At 39.2% G+C, this 21,446-nt stretch overlaps 1 protein-coding gene across 17 annotated transcripts in view; it reads right to left on the bottom strand.

The window, feature by feature from the left end:
- Positions 1-21,446, bottom strand: part of madd (MAP-kinase activating death domain) — a 46,726-nt gene that overhangs the window by 16,176 nt on the left and 9,104 nt on the right. For 7 of the 17 annotated variants that reach the window (XM_058629201.1, XM_058629204.1, XM_058629196.1 and 4 more), the window contains exons 3-21: positions 20,592-21,233; positions 17,881-18,184; positions 16,991-17,122; positions 16,786-16,899; positions 16,588-16,668; positions 13,030-13,086; positions 12,023-12,195; positions 11,652-11,887; positions 11,385-11,541; positions 11,167-11,270; positions 10,877-11,082; positions 10,324-10,577; positions 9,934-10,073; positions 9,270-9,371; positions 4,040-4,148; positions 3,713-3,899; positions 3,346-3,496; positions 2,857-3,060; positions 1,448-1,498 (exon numbers count right to left, since the gene is read on the bottom strand). In XM_058629201.1, the coding sequence (XP_058485184.1) occupies positions 1,448-1,498; positions 2,857-3,060; positions 3,346-3,496; positions 3,713-3,899; positions 4,040-4,148; positions 9,270-9,371; positions 9,934-10,073; positions 10,324-10,577; positions 10,877-11,082; positions 11,167-11,270; positions 11,385-11,541; positions 11,652-11,887; positions 12,023-12,195; positions 13,030-13,086; positions 16,588-16,668; positions 16,786-16,899; positions 16,991-17,122; positions 17,881-18,184; positions 20,592-21,233 (3,404 nt within the window). The remainder of the gene's footprint in view (positions 1-1,447; positions 1,499-2,856; positions 3,061-3,345; positions 3,497-3,712; positions 3,900-4,039; positions 4,149-9,269; positions 9,372-9,933; positions 10,074-10,323; positions 10,578-10,876; positions 11,083-11,166; positions 11,271-11,384; positions 11,542-11,651; positions 11,888-12,022; positions 12,196-13,029; positions 13,087-16,587; positions 16,669-16,785; positions 16,900-16,990; positions 17,123-17,880; positions 18,185-20,591; positions 21,234-21,446) is intronic. The other 10 variants (XM_058629210.1, XM_058629207.1, XM_058629211.1 and 7 more) reach the window with 4 other exon arrangements.

The raw sequence follows: 21,446 nt of genomic DNA on the forward strand, positions 1-21,446 counted from the left end.
ATCACTGTAACACTACCTTACCCATGTTAGAGTGATTTTTGTTATCAAAGACTAGGAAAGTTAAGCTTCTGCTACTTAACAAACAGGAAGACTTTACTTCATTTTGCAATTTTTTCACTTTCTGTATCAAGTTTTTGTGATAAACCGAGTCACATAACACATGGTGTGTTTTAAAGAACAGAGAGAAGTGACAAAGGGGCAAGCAGACGGTGCAATAAAACTGGGAAGAAGTTTCAAACACAAAAAATACATAACTGCAAGAGCGTGACATTAATTGTCAGTCAATGCTGCAAATGTGGCCCAAGTTACACCAAAAACAACAAACACAGGCAGTTAGGCATGCAGACAAACTGATGGACGGTAAAGGAGAAAGTTTCTGTTTCAAGTGAGATTAGTACTTCATTATTTATCACTTGCGTAGTTGCAGATATGGTGACAAGTAGATTGTGACACAATCTTTGTTTTTCCGTTTTCTTTGTCTGCGACTCTTTAAGTTTTGAAAACCTTTAAATAAATCCATAAATGTTGGCTGTAAACACATCATTTACAGCAAGCCACTTGAAACTGGAAAGAATAAAGTTAAAAGAGGTTGGATTGGGCAGCGGGTATTCATTTCTGTTCATCTTGATGCATGAAGTCAAGGAAAATGAAGAAAAATGCAAGAAAACTAAATAAAATCTTGCTCAAGCTGAAAAAGAAAGAGACTACAAAATGTAATTACCTTTTTTTTACCTTTCTATGACATATTGTTCAACCCTATATCAAATAAAGAAGATACCTGCCTGGCTAACTTGTAGAATTTAATTTTTTTTTACTTAGTTTCTACAGTGAAATGCTGCTACCAAAGATGAGCTACAGCTATACAGTAAGCAGAGGGGATTGTGATACAGAGTGCATTCAATTTACAGTAGCACATACTATAGTAATGGTTGCTGGAAATAAAAACTCATGTGCAGAGGAGAAAACAAAGAGTCGCCGTCATCTCAACTCTGGATCAAACAACATGAAATGCTGAACGATGCATTTGTCACAGCCTTTCATCTGTGAGAGGTTGTGGTAAAAATGCTGACTATGTGATAACTAAGAGATACCAACAATACTCCAAAAAATAAGTCCACTGTCACATTCTCTTGAGTCTAGAACATCAGGTTATCAGAATATACTTTCATTCTCATTCTTCTGAATTTACCCCAATCTACAGTATGTCTCTTTTATGCAGTATCAATCCATCCAATATAAAAACCTTTAATTTACAATCTCACATTAACACTATGATGACTATTGTCAGATGTCCATAGCTGACATGTTTACTGGTAGCATTCATTTCCCCTTATTCATCTGTAAAAACACCAGTGAATTTGACAAGTTGGGGAAAGGTCGACAGCTGAGCACCCCATTTTTGTTTATTCTTTTTCTTTATTTTTTGGGTGTGTGAAAAGTGTCTTACTCTGTGGTTTTTCCATAGCTTTTTGCTTATCCTGGTGCTTGCTCCACAATTCTACCCAAGATGCATTGCAAGCAAGGAGAGAAAGACAGAGAGAGAGTCAGAGAGCTGATTGAAAAGGCATGTATGGTGGATGAGCATTAAAATCAAAACAAGGCAAATAAAAAAAAGCATTTAGAGTTTGTCATTACTGAATTAGGGTAGTTTGAAATGTTAACATGTAGTTGTGCTTCAATCTGGACAACAGGACAAAAATCTGAGTTTTGTAGTCAAGATGGATCCAGTGCATGTAACAGCTACTATGGTAACATTACAACACCCATAGCTCCTGGCCAAAAGTCCTGGAGAGCCACACAGTGGTGTCAGATTGAATTTAGCTCTGACTGCAGGCCCCTGATCAGTTGCATGTGTGCAGCTCTCCAGAGCAATGGTTCGAGAGAGTGAGAGAGAGCTGGTAGGTCTAGAAAAGGGCATGGGATGGGGTTGAGAGGCCGACTAGCCAGCAGGTGAAATGGACCAGTTGCAGAAGCCGGGATGCAAGTCTCACAGCATTCTGTAGAATTGAAGGTGCAACTTCTAAAAAGGAGGAAAAGGGGTGCAGGTAGGAGAGGAGTCAGGGTGGCTGACTGAAGAGTGTCCCCCGTATACAGACCCAGAACAATTCTGACAGGATTAAGATGTAAAAAGATTAGGTCAATTGATTCTTTGGTGACCAATCACTGAAATTTGTGTCTTCACTGGGACTGTTTACTGGGGAGTGATGCTTCCACCCTCCATGCTGAGAGCAAAGGAGCTTCCATTTTCTACAGCACGCCTTGCAGAAACCTGCAGTAAAAGGCGTAGACAAGCACCGATTTGACTATCGATGCGCATACCTCTGGTTTCCCTCGCCTACTACTGCAGATTTAGGTATTGGAAGACCAAAACAAAGACATGCAGTCAAGGTGCTAAGAGGCTGACAACGGAATTTCAGAGGAGGCAAACACAGGCACAGATATCAAAGGAAGGGGTGACAAACACACGCAGTCCAGGCTGAAAGACAGGGAAATATTCCAAACTCTTTTTTAAGCCTCTTCATGACTACAATGGAAATAAGCCCAAATTCTAACTTCAGCTTTCCTTTTAATAAATTACATTCTTAAGCTGATATACCACAATCCTATTTTGCATCTATCAGTAAAAGTTGTGGTTTTTTTTTGCTACCATCACCACAGCTTCATGTCAAAGAGTGTGAAATATTGTAACACCTGTAAGAATCTGGGTCTGGGACAAGTGAGGGTATCTTTATTTAAGATGGTTATGATGGTGGGAGACTGGTATTAGGGAGGTGAGCTTGTTGTTGGGGGGGGGGGGGGTTGGGGTTGGAGGATCTCACAGTGCACATGCAACAGGGGCTGGAGTGGTGTACACACCAATCGAGGCAATAAAGTTCTCCTCATTCAGACTCCTGGTATCAAAATGGCGGGCTCCTTTGCCCGTTGAGTGATGTGGGAGCTGCAGGTGGGGAATATTCAGGAGGCCCTGAGGTCTGGCAGTCTCCATACGACCAGAAGGACTCTCTTTACTTCCCGGGCTGCCAGCACTGTCTGTGGGGCTTCGCTTGCGTTTTTCTGGGTCTACCACGTTACCAAAATTAAGGGTCCAAAAACAGAGTTCATCAGATTTGTAGTTTAAACTGGGAAAAGGTTAGCAGAGTTAAACAAAGAAGGAAAAACAGTGGTGAGATGCTCTTGCATGCAGCTTAAAGCTTAATATTAATACAATGGATAAGTGTTAGAAGCACAGGCCCGCAGCTGTTACACTTAATAGCACAAAATGTCTGGGAAAAAAAACAACAAAAGTTTAATCTTTCAATAAAACATTGCTCAACACAGCATTAAATGTACATATACTTGACTTACCTTTGGTTTGATAATGTGTGCGTGCAATTTCAAATAAGCTGAAGACACTGGCCATTCCTCCAAGGCCTGCATTAGTGTAAGAGTGCTCCAGACTTGAAACTGTGCACTTCAAGATGTCCAACATGCCTTTGTAAACCTTTCTGCTCACCTCCTGGAGACCAGAAGAGATGGTGACATGGGTTGGATTAATTCCAAAACAACACAAAAAAGAAGCATCAATACAAGTCACCTGGTTTAAAGAGAGAGGGTACAGAAGTATATTGTGCACAGGTTACAATGCCTTGCTGTACAAAGTATTGTTAACACTGTTAATACACATTGTATTTCTTGGCATATCATTTCACAGTGTAAAAACAAAGCCCCTCACCACATCACGTATGATCTCCTGTCTGGCATCTTCCTCCGACTGGATGACTCTATTCAGCTTACTCAGGACAAAGACACGAAGCTGCTCATTCTCCAACAGACGACGCACTTTCTTCATGTTAAGCCAGCCGACTCCCTGACCATCCAGAACACTCTGCACCACTTCCTTCAAGAACTGCTGGTTCTCACTGAGTAAAGACGGCAGTTTCATTTAAACAATACTTACATAGATGTCCAACAAATGCAGCATTATAGATTTAAAATAAAACATGGGTAACCGTATCAATCTCTCCAAGACAGAGGATGAATTTTTGAAAAAACTCATTACCTTGTGTTGTTGACTCGACCCTGAGGAGATGGAGATTCCCTCTTTACTGTTGGACTGTGCTTGATTACTGAAGACTTCTGGTCCACAAGGGCTCGCGGTGGACGTACGCCTGGAATAGGAGCCAGAACAATGAGGATTTTGAACCCCACAGTGCAACAAATGCTGCAAACTACTAATTCAGTAGACAGGAGAGTATTCAGTACAGGTGGACACAAAGGCACTTGCTCATCAGGAACTATGCACCAGGAGAGCTTTCAAGCTACACTTACCAGCCACTTTTTTAAGGTACACCTTTTTCATTAATGCAAATACCTAATTAGCCAATCACATGCCAGCATCTCAGAACATTTTAGCCATGAAGGTCAAACCAAGCATCGAGACAGGATGTACAATGGTTTTGAACATCACATGGCTTTTGGTAACCGTCGGAGTATTTTAGAAACTGCTGATCTACTGGAACTTCGGTACACAACCATCTCTAGGTTTGAAGAGAGAATGGTTTGAACAAATAAAGTATTCAGTGAGCAGGAGTTCTCAGGGAGAAAATGCCTTGTTGATTCTAGGAGTCAGAGAAGAATGATTTGATTGGTTCGAAACAATAAAAAGGCAACAGTAATTTAAATAATCACTGATTGCAACCAAGGTTGCAACCTCTAAATGCACAACCGATCAAACCTTAAAGCAGCTGTGCCACTCCAAATATATGAGGTGTCCTGTGTGCCTAATAAAGTGGCCATAAGTGTAGATTTTTTTAAGCTACAATAGAGTACAAAGCAGTTTGTGAAGAGGATAGACACACGTAATATCTACTAATGGTTTGCTGCTGCTGAGCAGACAAATTACTTGATATGCTAGAATTAGGGAAACAGGGATGTGGTTCTCTCTCACACACACACACACACACAATTCAAATGGTGCTCTTGGTGGTGGCATCACACATTAGCAGCACTGTGATGTGAGGTCAAACAAAGGATAGTGTGTGCAGCAACTACAATAATGTCATGCATGAAGGAAAATAAGACGTGAGTGGACAGTGGTGAAGAAGATGAGAAATTGGAAAGTGTCCTTGCTGATGTGCTCAACTCTGATGGATGTTGTTTTTTAAAGTGAAAATCATATACAATTGCAGCGTATCAATCTAGTTATTGCATTACCATGATTTCTCTCCCACTGCAAAACAATATATTCTAGACATGTGAAATGAAAAACAAGAAGTCAACTATTTAGGTGGCTGGCAGACCCAAGTGATCCAAATGCAGTAATGTGCTGTGCTGCTGCCCTACACAGTTATTAATACAATTAATGGTATCACAATTCCAACATTTATTACTGCAATGGTGGTAGCATGGTTGTGGACATAATGTATCATGGTTTTGGTCTCAGAATCATCACACCCTCTTAAACAACAATAAGTTCAGCGGCACAAAGACTCATTGAGGTATCATCACTTGCACTTTACCCTGATCTGAGCTAAAACTCATCATTAATTCAACAGGCAGACACTCAGTTCAAACACTGTCAATCACAGTCTATCATGATGCTGACTGTTGACAAATCCTTGTTTTTTTTTCACAATAATGACCTGCACATTAGCCCACTCCATTACATGGTGACAAATCTTTTTTTTTGAGATTTAGAAATGACTATATTGCTTCTGCTTAGTAAAATAGTTCTACAGGGATGAAAGTGTATCCATGGTTTCTGATCGTGTGAAGGAAAAATAAACAGTTTTGACACAGTGTGTCACTAGTAAATTGAGGCTGGCAGATTTACTAGATTGAAATGACTTGGAAAGAAAGAGAGAAAGAAAAGAAGAATGTGAGAGCCAGAGACCCTCTGTAGTCTGTAGAGATCTCAGTACTCTTATAAGCGTTTGAGGGGGTTAATGTTCAATCAAGAACAGACAACCGATTACATAGATTTTATGAATCACCACCATTTGTGTATATGTCATCAGCTGCTGAGTGAATGAGTTTAAGACAACTGATTATTGTGATCGATCACAGAACATGTTTACAGTTACATTTCAAGCACTTTGCAGCAGCGATGAGGTGCTGTCATTCCATTATTTATTTATGAATTGGTTTATTAATTATTTTATTTATTCATTCATTTCTGTGTTCATCTACTCATTCTTGTATTTCTGTATTTCGTTTTTCTCATTTATTTATAGATTTGTTTGAGTTTAGTGTGATAGTTTTAAAGGTTTTATTACACATTTACTGCCTCAAGTGTTTACTGTTGTTGAGGTATTTTAACAGACAACATATATAAATAAAAATATAAACATTATGACAACAACAGAGGAGAAATCCAGCAACAAATGCCACAATGTGCAGCACATGAAAATACATGTATTGTGTTTTACAAAAGCAAAACTACAGTTGAAAATGGTAAATCAAGGTGATTTAATTAATTGGAACCACTTTTCTACTTCTTTAATATGATACTGTCCATTGTATCAACATGTATTACATTTAAATGCTATTATTATATGGACAACTACCCTTGAGATTAGTTTATTACAGCCGAAAGACTCCTCGCAAACCTTCTGAAGGAAGATTTATTATCGCACTGTTGTACTAGTCTGCAATAGATTAATCCAGGTATATCTAATATTTTACAACCTGAGTATGTACAACATCATATTATATCAATAAATGCAGATTCCAAATTAATAACTGCAATCCTGACACATGACAACCAGTATCCTGGTATGGCCAACGCCCCTCTTGCTCTGACAAAATAGAATTTTCATTAGATGAAATCAAAATTAGCATAATAACAAATGTAGCCACTGCTCATTGTGCACTGCATAATTACAGCTTGATCAGGCCAAACTCCATCTGTACTGAACAAGAAAACAATGCCAAACAATGGATGTAGGATGTGGGTAGATTAGCTTGGTCTATTCTTAGTCTTCTTTTCAACATCATCCTCATGTTGCTCTTCATTTGCTTCCCCGTGGCTTTAAGTTGCATGCGGTATTGTTTTTTACGTTTTCTTAGGATTCCTGATGTTGGTTCAAAGCAAGCTTTCTTTAACTTTGATTTACTTGTGATAAAGTTAGTTCAATAAACAAATCACAAAATATGGTGGAGTGAAAAACAGCGTGAGGAAAGGGACAATCACTATGAATGGCAGCATGGTAAAACAAGACTAGTTGCTCCACTGGATCTTTGATGACATACATAGTGACTGGAATGAGGACATAGAAAAGGAATGTTGGGAGATGTAGTTGACTGGCTTGGAGAAGCATGCAGCTCACTCGATTGAAGGGCAAAACCCACCTTCTCCGCTCCCCGGGCCGGCCTCAGTAATTATCTCCATTAGAGAATTTAGCCCAAATACTGCACACAAAACCCAAAATTAGTGCCGTGTAAGGTGGACAGAGAGAGGGACACCGGCCCAGACACAACCAGTCTGAACATCAACCCACTATAGACATGCACACTAAAAATGGTGCCAAAACAAAGAAAGTAAAATAGACGGACAGGGCAGACAAACAAAAAAAATACAAAATGTATTGATGATGGTATCAACCCGATGTGTTTGGCAATGGCAACACATTCAACATTCACTGATCAGATAAGAAGGTACAGCTCATACCCCGTTAAATCCACCAAAACATGAACTATGTGAATAATACTGAGAAGTAAAAATCCTTAAATAAGCAGCACCAAAAGCAGTTACTGGAGTTGTTATTTAGTATTAGCGTAATCATTAGACTGACATCTTATTTTGAGCAAAACAGAAACGTTGATCATCATAGACAGTTAAGAATTTAAGTTTTTATCACTGGTTTTGTTAAAAATATTCAGTGACCTCAAAAAAGGAAGAACACACTCAATAATGGAAGCCACCACACAGGGAAGAAATGCAAAATACACAAGAGTTGGGAAGAAGATGGGAAACAACTTCCATTCAGGTGAGAGCCGATTAGGCTGTTAATGCCATTCAAATACATACAGTATTACTGTATGTAACTACATTAAAACACTTAATGGGAAACATCCTCCTGTAGTAGTGAGGATTTGCAGATGCCACACCACAAACGCACCAGTCACACAAAAGAAATGATAAGGGAATAAAGGGTAAGGTACAGATCTACATAAATGGCATTAGGAGGTGTCTTCTATCTTAGGCCAGGGTGTCAGATAGGAAAAGATCACTTCAAGGATAAAGAATTGCCTAGTCAGGGGTCTAAAACAGAGTATCACTCCAGACATAACATACCCGGGCTGTCAGGATCATCTGAACAACAAAGACAAAACACATCATAAACAAAAGGAACACAATATTTTCTATGGCAGCTATTCCACATGGAGTGGAGCTATTGAGTTAGGTTACCATGCTCCACCTGTATTTTTTCTCTCAGTTAAATTGAAAATCCAGCCCAAACATAACTCATGTCAATACTGTAAAACCTTAAATATTAGCCAATAAAGGCAATTTCAGTTCTTCAGATGAAATTTGGGGCAATATTAACTTAAACGAGCTGAAGATCAGCGTCAGCTGCAAATGCAAGTGGACTGATTTTAACGTTTGTTTCCATTCTTGTTTAACTTGTGTTAATATGATGGTGTAGACTCATTACTCCTCTGTTCATTTGGAAAAAGACTGAGACCTGGCACATATGTGTTCCAATATTCACATCATTAATTACTCAATTCTGATCAATTTGAACAACACTATAAATAAAACGGCTCTACAAACCTGCTCGCTCCATTTCCTCCTCCATATCAAAATTAAAATATTATTTTAGCCCAAACAAATAACAGAGAAAGATAAATTAACACAAAAAGGCAGAGAAACAGCAAATACTGTTAAAATACAGTGGAATACTATGTAATTCTGTTTATACAAGTGCACTGTGCACAATGTTGGCCATCAACAAATTTATGACTAGGTTTAGTTTATTTTACCCCCTAGAGATCTGCCATGAAAGAACATGTATATCAAATGAGAGCATTCAAATATACAAGTGATGTAATGAAAAAAGGAAATATATTCATAAACACATACAAAACCAACAAGAAGCCAATTATGAAAAACGTGAGGACATTTTTTTGTATAATATCCGTTTTGTGGAGTCTGCACCTTTAGATCTAGAATAAGAATTTTAATACGGATTCTTAATACCTTTGAAACCACACTAGGGAACTGGGGCAGACATTAAGGATCAGCTATACGTAGAGCTTAGTTAGTCACATTTGCTGTAATTTCCTACCTTTTAAACTGGGGAAAGGTGTTGCTTTCTCCCTCGCTGCCTTGTTGGGCAGGGCCAGATTGGACAGACTGAAACTGGTGCCGTGGTTCTTGTATAGATTGCCTGTGGAGGGAATGATAAAATCAGACAACAGGAACAACAAATGTAATATTTGGGGAAACAACTTGAGTCTTGTTGCCCTTTCATGCAGAAAAAAATTAATACTCCAGGCTTTTTCGGAGCTTCCTGCTGTCAAAAGTAATTAACACTTATAAAGAAGTGACAGTAAACCAAACCGCAACAGAGCAAGAAGACACACTCCAAAGAATTTCTGTTTTTCTTTTACAACTATGTCTCCTTTTAGATTATGCAGTCTTACTGTCATAAACATCAGAATAGATTAAAGCAATTTACATAAATTAACACAATTTTTTTAGTGTGTTTGTGTGTGAGTAAACTGTGACCATCTTGTAAGTTCCATAATAATTAAATATTGGCGACTCCACTACACTCTTCTGTATTTCTTTATTCAATGTGTGAAGAGGCATGCTGAAGCCTAAACAGGCTGTTAAGTATTTACAAAACAGCCTTTGGTTTCTGTGAATCCATACAATCAACCCACTTTCTATGTTTTACAGCATGTATTTAGCTGAAATAAAGTCAAATTAATTGCAAATATGCTTACTAGCAAAGGACATGAGTCCTCCAAATCCGTCATTGCTGCTATTGGAAATAGTGGAGTTTGGCGAGCTGTTGCGGGAGTCTCCCTCCCCATCAGACTCTCCAGGGAGCCTCAGGCTACTAGGACGTAACGGACGCTGAGCCCTAAAGAAATGACCACAAGATATTAGTGTGTTACAGACAACAGGAATTTAGAGTTTACAGACAATATGACAAAACACTCAAGCACTCACACCCTATAACAACATCACACCACAAATGATATGGGACCACCATGAATGGAGAGAGTAAATTTGACATGCGGGATGTGGAGAGAGAACATTGAATGGTTGGTCAGAAACCATATGAATGATGATAACATATTAAATCAAGTGATATTCAAGGTTAAACACACTTGTTGCCATTGAGGTTCTGGTTGAATCGAGGGGTGTATGTCTCTACTTGCTCCTCTGCATCAGGGTCATCCTCTGATGGGAAGCCATACTGAGGCTCAAAGTATGGGTTGTCATACTCTTGCTTTTTGTTGGCTGGGTCCATCAGGCCAGCATCAGCTGGAGGTCTGAGGAATGGCTGTGTGCCCAATCCAGTGACTGGGTTCTGTAAAGCTGCACTTGCTGACGCTTCAATTTCAGATGCTTCCCCCTGCTCCTGAAAAAATTAATACAGTAATGGGAACTGTGTAAATTACTTATAATCAAACAATTTAATACTGCTTTTTCTTTCCTTTATTAGAATAAATATTAGATACATTTAAAAATCTATATTGTTTGCCCATGCTCATTTTTTCTGAGAAATATCCCATTTAAATGCAGTTTAAAAACTGTAATTATGAAAACAAGTGCAAATAAAGCAAGACTATCCCAGCTATTCGTTAAATTATGAAGTCTATTCAAAATATATGTTCAAAAATGAATGGAAACTTTTCACTTATTAGAGAGGTCACACACATTGTTGACTCCCTGGATGATTGTACTGGGACTTGAACTTGCAGTTGTGCTGGAGCTTGAGCGTAGAGGTTGTCCATCAGTAGATTCAGCAGGTCCCTCGCCAGCGGATGGAATCTCCGAGCCGTGACCATCCCTGTAGTCCTGAAAGTCATGAAATTCAACCTCGCTAGCATCTCCCAGTGCAGCATGGGTTGGAGGGTCCAAGCCTAACACATTAGAGTAAAATATTACATTGAAGAAAACTACATAAGCACGGTCAATATGTGAACTTCAACCAAGCAAACACTTACTTGGGGTGTCTCCCTGGATGTCACCTTGGATCATCTCACTTACAAGGTCTCCAAGTGAGGAATAAGATGAGCTGGAGTCATCATATGCCTCACTGTCACTACCACTGCAACACATATATGTTGTTTATAACCAAAAGCTGCCTAAATGAGATTACCAACAGCAAATAAACAAAAACGCAACTGAATGGTGGTACTGAAAAGTACGTTGATTTTGTTACCTGTCTGTGGGATCAGATTCATTGCCCTCATCCTCCAATGGTCCGGCCATAGCTTCAACCAACTGGGAGCTTCCATCATAAACTCTGTAGACCACTGGCTGTAGCTGGTGAGCATACCACTTGGGCTTATCTCCGATTAAGGAAGGGTCAAACACATCTGCAACAGAAGTGAGCAGAATATTTTCTAAAACTCTTCAAGACTTCAACAAATTTTTGAAAAGTATATCAGGTGAAACAGAAACTACAATAATTTTAAAAGAGTCTTACTGTTATGTATCCTCTGAAAGGCAAGATTAGTGGGATTGAGAGCCCACTCTCCATAAAACTCCACTGCCTGTGTGTGAGAAAGTTTGTCTGCAAAGCTAGAGCGCCGTGGCCGAGATGCAAGAAAAGACGACGACTGAAAAGCCACCACTGGTCGGGGGAAAAGACGCAAGGTGCGTGTGTGCATCTGGAATCCCTGAAGAACGTTTGGGGAGTTGAAGAACCGTACCATGGCCACCCTACAAGACAAAGAAGTTGTTACATTTCAGTTTATGTATATTTTGTACAATTGGACCTCAGGGTTCCTAGCACTACACAGAGACCGTGACAAAAACCTGACAGAGAGTGAATGGGAAGAAACAGTCAAGGCTTGCCTGGTTGCGACATCTACAGAATCCACATCATTTCCATAAATTAGAGGGTTGAACTCCGTGGAGGACGGTGATGCTTTATCTCGTCCAGGTGGGAGCAGGGGCATCTCCTGACCTTCCTGAAACTTCTCCAGGTTCAGGATGGGTTGGGTGTTCAAACTCATACTGGCCAAGGCCTACAACAAGTGACAGTGACACAAATTATAAACATTGCAGTGGATTTAAAGACAAAAAAGCACAGCACTCTGATTGACCACTCCCACATTTGACATCAATATTTGAATATTAGCAATTTCTGCACTTTATAATTTTTTGGCCTCTCTAATGGAGGGTTAGACATGGAAAATGTTGATTAAAGGGTTGTAGTTGCTTTTTTTGGATTGAGATTGGGTACCTTATCCCTTAACCTGGTGGGGGTTCAAACCAGGAACCCTCCAATTACAAGCCCAATTCCTTTTCACTCAGCCATGGGCTGTCCTAAAATTGATACGTATGTATAGTAAGTAAGCTACCAACATTTTCAATTGTCTTCCAATTTTACTCTTATCATATGCAGTGGCTTTAGGATCCGTTTCATGCATATTGATGCCTGCAGTGGGTGTGTCATTTAGGAGAGGAAGAGCACAAGGGAGGTAAGTCACTATGCATGGTTTGCTTTGAGGGAACTGCTGCGGACTCAAGTGTCAATGTTTAGCTTAGCATTATGAAACATTTAGTAACGGAGTCTGGATGAATGTTAAATTTATTAACGTGATAAGCTTCTTCATATCTTGTTTTGGTTTACGAAAACACTCACTGATGCCAGGATAGATGCACGCACATTCAGTCATGCGGAAGCCAGAGCTAAGCAGTGTATCGAAGTACTGGTCCGAAACATTCTGCAACACTGTTATGCATTTTATTCAAGTCTTGAGAAGAAGAGACAAGTAATAGTGACAAGCCAAACAATGTGAAAGAGAAGATATCCGTGCAGGGGCATTACACATTCGACAGGAGGAGAAATGAGTAACCTTATTTTCAGAGGAGAAGATCTGCTTTTGGGTGATCACGGTCAACCTAACCAGACACTAGGAAGGGGATAAGAGAGATGCGAGGAGAATCACATGAGGGCCTGGGATGAGAACTTTGTGGCCAACACTGGAACAGCACATGATGAAGGGTCACAACAATTATGGCCCTTTCCCTTTCTTTTCTTTCTCCTTTGACTGCACTTCCTTATGTGTTGTCTTTTACTGACAGCAAATAAGTACATGGTGGTAGGTCTAATAGACCTTTGTTTGTGCACTGAAGAGAGTTTAAATTAGACGTTTATTTTAAATAAACGTATTTATTAGATGTTTATTTTATTTTTTTTTTAAATCAATCACCATTAGCTGCAGAAAAGAGATAAGAAAAGGTTAATCCATATTTGTTTTGATAAAGTGATGAACAGCCAAAAAATCATAAGAGACACTGCAAGTCTGACAGTGAATAGACAGACATTGGAAAGAAAGACCAATAGAGACACAAATATGAGTTAAGATAAAATGCTTTTTATGAAAACATGAAAGACAGTGAAAACACAGAGACAAACCAGACTTCACTCAGAGAATCCAGCCACTAAAAAGACACATGAAGACCATCCATGGTGACCAACTGGAACAAACCAGTGATTACAATGGAGTGGTGATGACAGATAGAACACAGCAGATCTTTTCAGACACATAGATGAAATACTTGCACAATTAAGTCCCTGTAGCAAAAAAGGCTTAAATTTTAACTCCAAATAAAATGACTAACAAAAAGTAAATATATGAGAACCAGTTAATTTTAAGCCATTTGCTGACTAGTGCAAGTATTTTCAGAGGGTTAAAACATCAGTAGCATCCTGCTTTGGCATCACAACCATCTAAAATCAGTTCAATCATCTTCCATGACATTTTTGTCCATTCACAAATATCAATACTGCGAGCTTGTTTTAATACACGTCTGCTAAACTGAGGCTTTGCACACTCCTACGCAACAGCTCGTCAGTCACACATCCACACACTGCAAAAGAGCTGTTAATCTCATACAGCTAATAAATCAGGTGTGGTTCAAGGCACGATTTACAAAATAAGTATATGCACAGGACATTTTTAAAATGTATTTGTTGGTGTGTGTGTTATATTTAGTTAACAAGTTTACTACATAGCTTGTGAAAATGTGGCTAGTCCTTAAGTGCTTAATTTTGGTGCCGAATTTAAGTGTGTGTGTGTGTGTGTGTGTGTGTATATATGTATGTATGTATGTATGTACGTACATACACACACACACACACACACACACACACACACACACGTAGGAATTGCAATAGGAATTAAAAAAAAAAAAGACAATTCTTAAAGGACTAATTAAGTTTCAGAATAAATGTGGAATACATGGATACATAGCAGTATTTCCCAGGCAATAAGCAAACTGAATGATAATGTGCTTCCATATTTGATGTGATGTAAAGGGTTTCTGTTTTGTATCACAGGCCATTAGTGTTGCTCACAGAGTGAAAGTATGAAAATGTTTATGAAGAGATGTTTCCATGAATTGGAACCAGATTCTGATATTATGTTAAAAGGTGACCAATTATGCTTTTTATTCTGAACTCCACTAGAGTATTTTTACATGATCCACAGTTCAAGAGAGTCCCCATTACTCTCAAATTGACTGCTGTGTAACCCTTCAGTTGAGCCTTTGAGTGAAACTGTCAACATTAGCTCAGGCTTCCTTGGAGAAGCCTTATTAAAAGCCTACTTTCTTCTGATGAGCTGAATATGTGAAAGTAGGCGAAGGGGCAACTAACATCATTAAGCAATGCCTTACCGATTACTACTGCAGACTATAGAAACTAAGTAAGTGTTCATCCATCTGTACATGTTTATAGCTGAATATATGAATATGATGTGAAAATAAAGCACGGATTTCTAAAAACGGGCATTACTCCATACTTGAGTACATTAAACTAGAGAAAGAACCTAATGAACACAAAGCCTCTCTTTTTTATATCTGGATCACAATTAATGCCTAATAATTTTTTCTTGGGCCATAAATTATATCCTTAGCAGGGCTTTAGTGTGTGACCAATATCTAGCTCTGGCCGCACTGGTGCACCTAACTTTTCCAGAATTTCCCATACATTAATCAATGCATGGTGACAGAATCATCACCGTCACAAATTGATTTAGCTTTTTTCCCCCCCGAACACAATTTAAAAACACTACGTTTCATTTCACTCATTCATCTTCCTGTCCTCCGCTCTCTCACTCCCTCCCTCTCTGTCTCTCACACACACAGACTAACAGTTGCTTTGTCTGCCCCTTCCCTCCACGCACAGGCAGTTCACCCTAAATCAAACAATAACGCAGAGTAAACGATGTCCATGTTATTTTTCTTCTACACACAGTTCAGTTTGCAAGTTTGGTAGATAGAATAAGCTTGCTAGTCTCCTCTCTCTATTTGTAAACCCAAACACGGCATAGTATCAACATTATCTCCCTCCCAATTTATTATCTAATCTGCAAAGGACCATCCCTAGTATGCATGTACAAGCACGCAGGTGAGAACCATGCAGGAGGGGTGGGTGGTGACTGACAATATACTACCTACAGTAGACCACACTACACCACTAGTAGTATTCATTATAGTATAGTAATCATATAGTATCATATTTTTAATAAGAGTTAGTTAGTAATAATATATTCACCATATAACCACTACAAAATGGTCAGGATTTTCCTCGATCTAACCAGCGAAGCCTTTAATATGTTTGTGCTTCAAATGAAGACAAACATTTACCTACACCTTATTTTTGTTTACAATAATTTAGTATGACTGTATATGGGAAATGACAAAAAGGCAACCCTTAAAAATTGAAGGTGGTACATTGAAAAATATGTGTGCACCTAAACGAAAAAAATAGGCTTAAAACACCAGCAACCAACAATTGAATTCTACTTGATGAGACTGTATGACTGTATTAAGAAATTGACAACCTAACATAGCAGCACATAATTAGTTTAAGTGCAGTGTGACGAGAATTTATCTGATAATGAATGTCTTTTTTTCACCATACAGTATTTAATAAAGGAGGCTAATGTAACTATATGGCAGAAAATAAGGAAAAGGTCCCTTTAACTAATCGGGTTAGAGGGGTAAGAATTACTAAAGGTATTTCTTGGGTAACAGGGTTCTAGAATCTGCTTTTACCTCCAAGAGCTAGAGCATGCATAGGAGGAAAAAAGAAAACAAGAAAAAAAATGTATTTATGTTAGTACATTACAAAACCTTTTTCAAATGCTGACACACTCATAATACATACAAATGTGCTGAAGAAGGCTTTCAAGCTGCTGAAAGAGAAGTTTTAGATTAATTTAAGACTTGAATCAGTCTCACAAACAAACAAACAAACATCAAGCATGGGCTCTGCAGGAGTTCCCACATTCCAGAAATTCCTCAACATGTGCCAGTTCTCACTAGTTTTGGACTGACTGCCAAGGTGTAGAAGAATCAGAAAATGATACACTGATCAAACCCAAGAAAAATCAGACATGCAGTACCTGTTTTAGATGTTTCTTTAGCTCAGCTGCTTCAGGCTCCGGAAGAGGTGGTAGCAGCTCTGCATTGGTGGGTGCGACAACCTACAAGCAAATGCAATGTCCTAAATGTTCCTCCAGTGATAGGTTAATTAAACATTATCTTTATCCTTATCTGCAAACAAAGTAAAAAAGGAAAGAACGTCCGGCTGATGTACCAACCTTGCTGCTGTCAAGGTCCACAAGCCACACATCATCTGGCATTCTGAAGTCAGCTTTGTAGAGAAAGAAACTGGCTGGTACACCGATGATGTAGGGAGTGGGTGCAAGGAGGAGCTGTGAAGAGTAGAAAACATACCAGTTAGTCACAATTTGATGGTAACATCACAAACAGCATTTTAAATATATTTGGAAAAAATGAGTGCACCTGTTCAGCGGAGGCCATGCATGTTGGCAGTAAAGGGATGACAGGGAACATGTACTCCAGAGGGTAGATCATGGCCACAAAGGCCATAACACTCATAGATAACGCATTGTAATCTCTGGATTGAAGAATGACCTAAGGGGAAGAAACAGAAGTGTTTAATTAAGCAAATATAACACCGTCTCCTGATTGATACAAAATCAGTGTTCATTAAGAAGACAGACGCTGTCATGTTGAATTCATAACCATAATATTTAATTCCTGTAGGATAACTGCATGTTGCATAAAATTAGGGGAGAGGGGTGCACTAGTGTTTGCACATGTACATGTAGGAAAGACATACAAATAAATGTTAAATTTGATACATATTGCAGAACAAACTAGTATCAAACTAGGGATTTTCATCACCATGGTAGAAGCTAACAAGTGGAGGTCTGTTTAAGGATTGTTGCAAATGGATCTTTGTATTTGTGTCAATGTAAACCTAGAGCAACAACGGAACACTACACAAGCATCAGCTAAACCCAGGTTTCTTATTACATCCCTGCTAATGTTTCTCGTGCTAAAGATCAGAGGGAAGGGACGGAGGGAGAGAGAGAGAGATGGGGAGAGACATCTTTCAATCATACAGCATATTCCATCTTCTCATCCCTTGACCAAACAATAGCCAAAAAGGCAGAAAATAGTAGAAAATGTCTGATGAAGGTCATTCAGTGCATTTGAAGAAGGTCTTTGTCTGGACATGGATCAAGAACCAAGCGGGAATCACTGACTGATCACTACATATTAAATATAGCTTTGGTTTCCTCACATATCTCATGTTCCTACTCATAAACATCAATACAACTGAAAAAGAGACCCAACTAATAATTGATTCGAGTCATACTCATTACCTTGTGCTCTAGAAGTATACAGCTGAGAACCTGGAGACAGGCATCCACACCGAGTAGCTCTAAGGGCAGGTGCAGGGGAAAGTCGACCATGGCGAAGCGGGAGTTGTCAGGCAAAGCAAAGGTAAGAGGACGTTTGAGTTCATGGGGCAACACTTCCACATCCACACGTCTGTGACCAGCTAATGGTACTGGTGATCGCAGCAACCGGTACACCCAAGATTCAATCTCCCGCAGGTCGGCCAGCAGCTGGCTGCCTTTCTCATCCACCGACATCGCACCAGTGAAAACTCGCCACATGGTGTCCCTGAGAAAGAAACAAATCAAGTTTGTTTATTAGACTCAGTGTGCAAGTCTGTAATGTTTGTACATTTCTCCTAAGAGTGAAACTAAAATGTGAAATTACATATTTTATTGTAGATGCTTTTAATCAACTGTTCATCAATTAAATGTGATTTTATTAATGTTTCTGAACTACAATGGGATGGCTCCACATTGCTTGAGCTGACAGTCCAACCAACAATCAAGCATAATATTAAGGTTCTTAAAGAATAGAATATAAAAAAGTATAATGGACAGTGGCAATCTGTTCTTCTAAGGCGTTTGCTTAGATAGCAAGTGCTTATAATCCAACTCTGCAACACCAATAGGTTGCGAAAACAACTAAAATAAAAGGGAAGAGGAAAACATGTTTGTAACTGCACTAGAAACCCCATTTAGAATTTATGATGACATAACAAATGTCCAATTTTGTTATCAGCGGTCAAAAAGAAAACAAGAAATTTACTGTGATGTGCCTTGTGAAATGCAACAATCTCACAAGTTGTTCAGTGAATTTTAACCTTGATTAATCATTTGGTCATAGCATAAACTATTCAACCTGAAAAAATTGCCTTTAAGAACAGGTCACATTGTGAAATGAATATAATTGCCAACCAGAGACACTTAAAATGCAACACCTTTTGCAAGTGATGGTATTGAGTGTTAAGCCAACTACATGCAATCTCAACTGTTGTGAAAAACTGTAGGAATATAAGAAACATTGCACATTCTTTAACAGCTAAAAGGTGTATAAAAGTATTGCTACAAAACAAAATGTTGGCCAATGTATCTATGAAATGTAAGATATGCTGGACAGAAGCAAAGTGCAAGCTCTTGAGCATTTGGAAATTGTAAAAAATTATGTAAAAGCCATCCACTCTGTGCAAACATCATACAAATAAACTATTTTGAGAGTGTATACATAGTATGTGTGGTAAAAATGCAGACAAATCATTAGGCCTTCAGAGAGCTCCCACCAACTGCAGCTGCTACCCGAAGGCAATAACAAACCTCAATCTGTCAAAGCCACCATAGCATAATGTGCTCACAACCTAAGGCTCGCCTCTTTCTTAGTCACCAACACCCCACATCTAAACCAAACGTGTAAGAAAAGAGGTTTCTCGGGTCTTGAGGTTTTCAAAAGGCTGTCAGGCAAATAACATATGTGGATTCAGCACAGAAATATAATGCCAATATGAGATTAGCTAAGCACCCGACACTCCTAAAATCCCTGAGAGTAATGAGAGGGAAAGCTGCATTGCTGGTTCTACACCTCTAAATACACGAACATGTGCAAACCAACCCTACTGTGACATGACAGCCTAATTAACACTCTGTTGCTCTAAAACTGCAATCTATAGCATCACCCATTGCAACACAACAGCTCAACGGGCACTGCAAATTCTGCTGCATCACACCACAATGTCACAACAATATGCGGTGCGTAGATGTAAGTAATTTTTGCAGCTTTCATAAAATATAAATCATTGCACATCATGGTTAAATAACAATTATCAACGGAAATGTAATAATAATAATAATAATAATAATTCTAATAATAATGACAGCTCCTCGACATTTAACTAATCTATATTGTGTGTTAATGGAGTTTATATTGGACAATTTATCTATTTTATTTTAACTGTGTATTTCCTTGTATAAAAGGTGCCAAGAAACTTCCACATACTGCCACAAACAAAGGCTTTTGTATTAATAAAGTAAATACAAGGTGTTCAGTAACAAACACATTGAGACAAAAACCTTCAATCTCCTGAAACAATTACAGAAATGTTTGATAATATACAAATAAAACAGCAAATCATGAACACAGTGACCACAAATCATTGCCGTGCTTAGTTTTCTAAGGGAAAAATCTGACACATTTATAATATTTCGATTTGGTCATAGGAGGTGGGAGGAATGATGCTGATGATTGCTGTTGCAGCTTTTGTGGCTACAGCTGTGTAAAAAGTACATGTGATGAAGTATGAGCTGTTGTATTTTTATAAAGAGTAATAAGTAAGTTATAGATGTGCATGTTAATGATTAAATAATGTTTAATAAAAGCCAGATGATTTGAACAAAACCCTCAACTTCAGTGGCGGTAATTACATTCCCAAAAACATAAGGGCTGAATGCACTAAAATCGTTAAGGCGATCAGCCTGACACCCTCTTTTGTTAAATCATGTGATCAGAGTTGGCATGTGGCCTCAGGGTGACACAACAAAAAAGGTTGTTTGGTTGGTTTGTTTAGACTGTGTTTCTCAGAATTTGATCAGTCAGACCCACCAGTCTTGAGAAAAACAAAAAACAAAAAAAACACAATAAATTAAAGGCCAACAACCAAAAAAGTAATATAATCACTACTTGCAGATGCAATATTGAGCCTCACCTTTGGGTGGCACGAGGGAGCCCAGCTCGTTGGGTAAGCCTCTGACTGCAACAGTCGACCAACCTCTTGAGAATATATAAACATTCCCTGAAGGTGGAGAAAAAGGGGTAGTGGCTGAGTATGCACAGCGAGGTTAATGTGCTGTTGCGATTCCTAGCTGCCATCTTAGCGGCACTTCGTCTGTGTTGTGGGGATTTTCCGGCATTTTGCTCGGCACACGATCTTCCGCTCTGTTCTCCAGAGGCGGGCGGGGGTGTAGAGTCAGGATTGGTAGGTGGAGATAACGCAGAGTGCGGGCCTCCACCACTGCAATCAGACCCTTCGCTCGTGGTCTCTGCTGCCTGTGCTGCCGTCTCTGAATGACTGCTCTTGTCCCCTCGAGTGCGGTGATGTCCGCGCTGAAAAGAGCGGTAGAAGTTGATGCAGATTCCGTAGCGGGTGGTTCCTGAGTCCTTGTCCGTCAGCGTGAAAACAAATGAAGAGTCGTCACGAAGGCTGACCCTACGCTGGCGTATGCTTAGGCAACCCTCTGGTTGGCAAAAAAACACCACATCTGGTGGGAGTGGGAAGTCATGGTGGTCCTCAAGCGGGTAGCGGCGGAGGAGCTGAGGTGTCTGGGCCACACTGTCACTGCTTGGTTGCCTGGAGATGAGACAAAAACAATTGTTTTGGGGGGGTTTTAAATAGCATGAGAGAACACTTTCATAAACAAGGAATCAAAACCGCAACCTTTGGCCACATGACTGTTCAATTCAATGGCCACTGAAAATTCACAGATACTTGGTAATCTTACCAAGTTCATATGAGTAATTTTCTCCTGTGACTATTCTGCTTGACACAATGAGCTACTGTGCT

Source organism: Solea solea, chromosome 5 (assembly GCF_958295425.1).
Source record: "Solea solea chromosome 5, fSolSol10.1, whole genome shotgun sequence".
NCBI lineage: Eukaryota > Metazoa > Chordata > Actinopteri > Pleuronectiformes > Soleidae > Solea > Solea solea.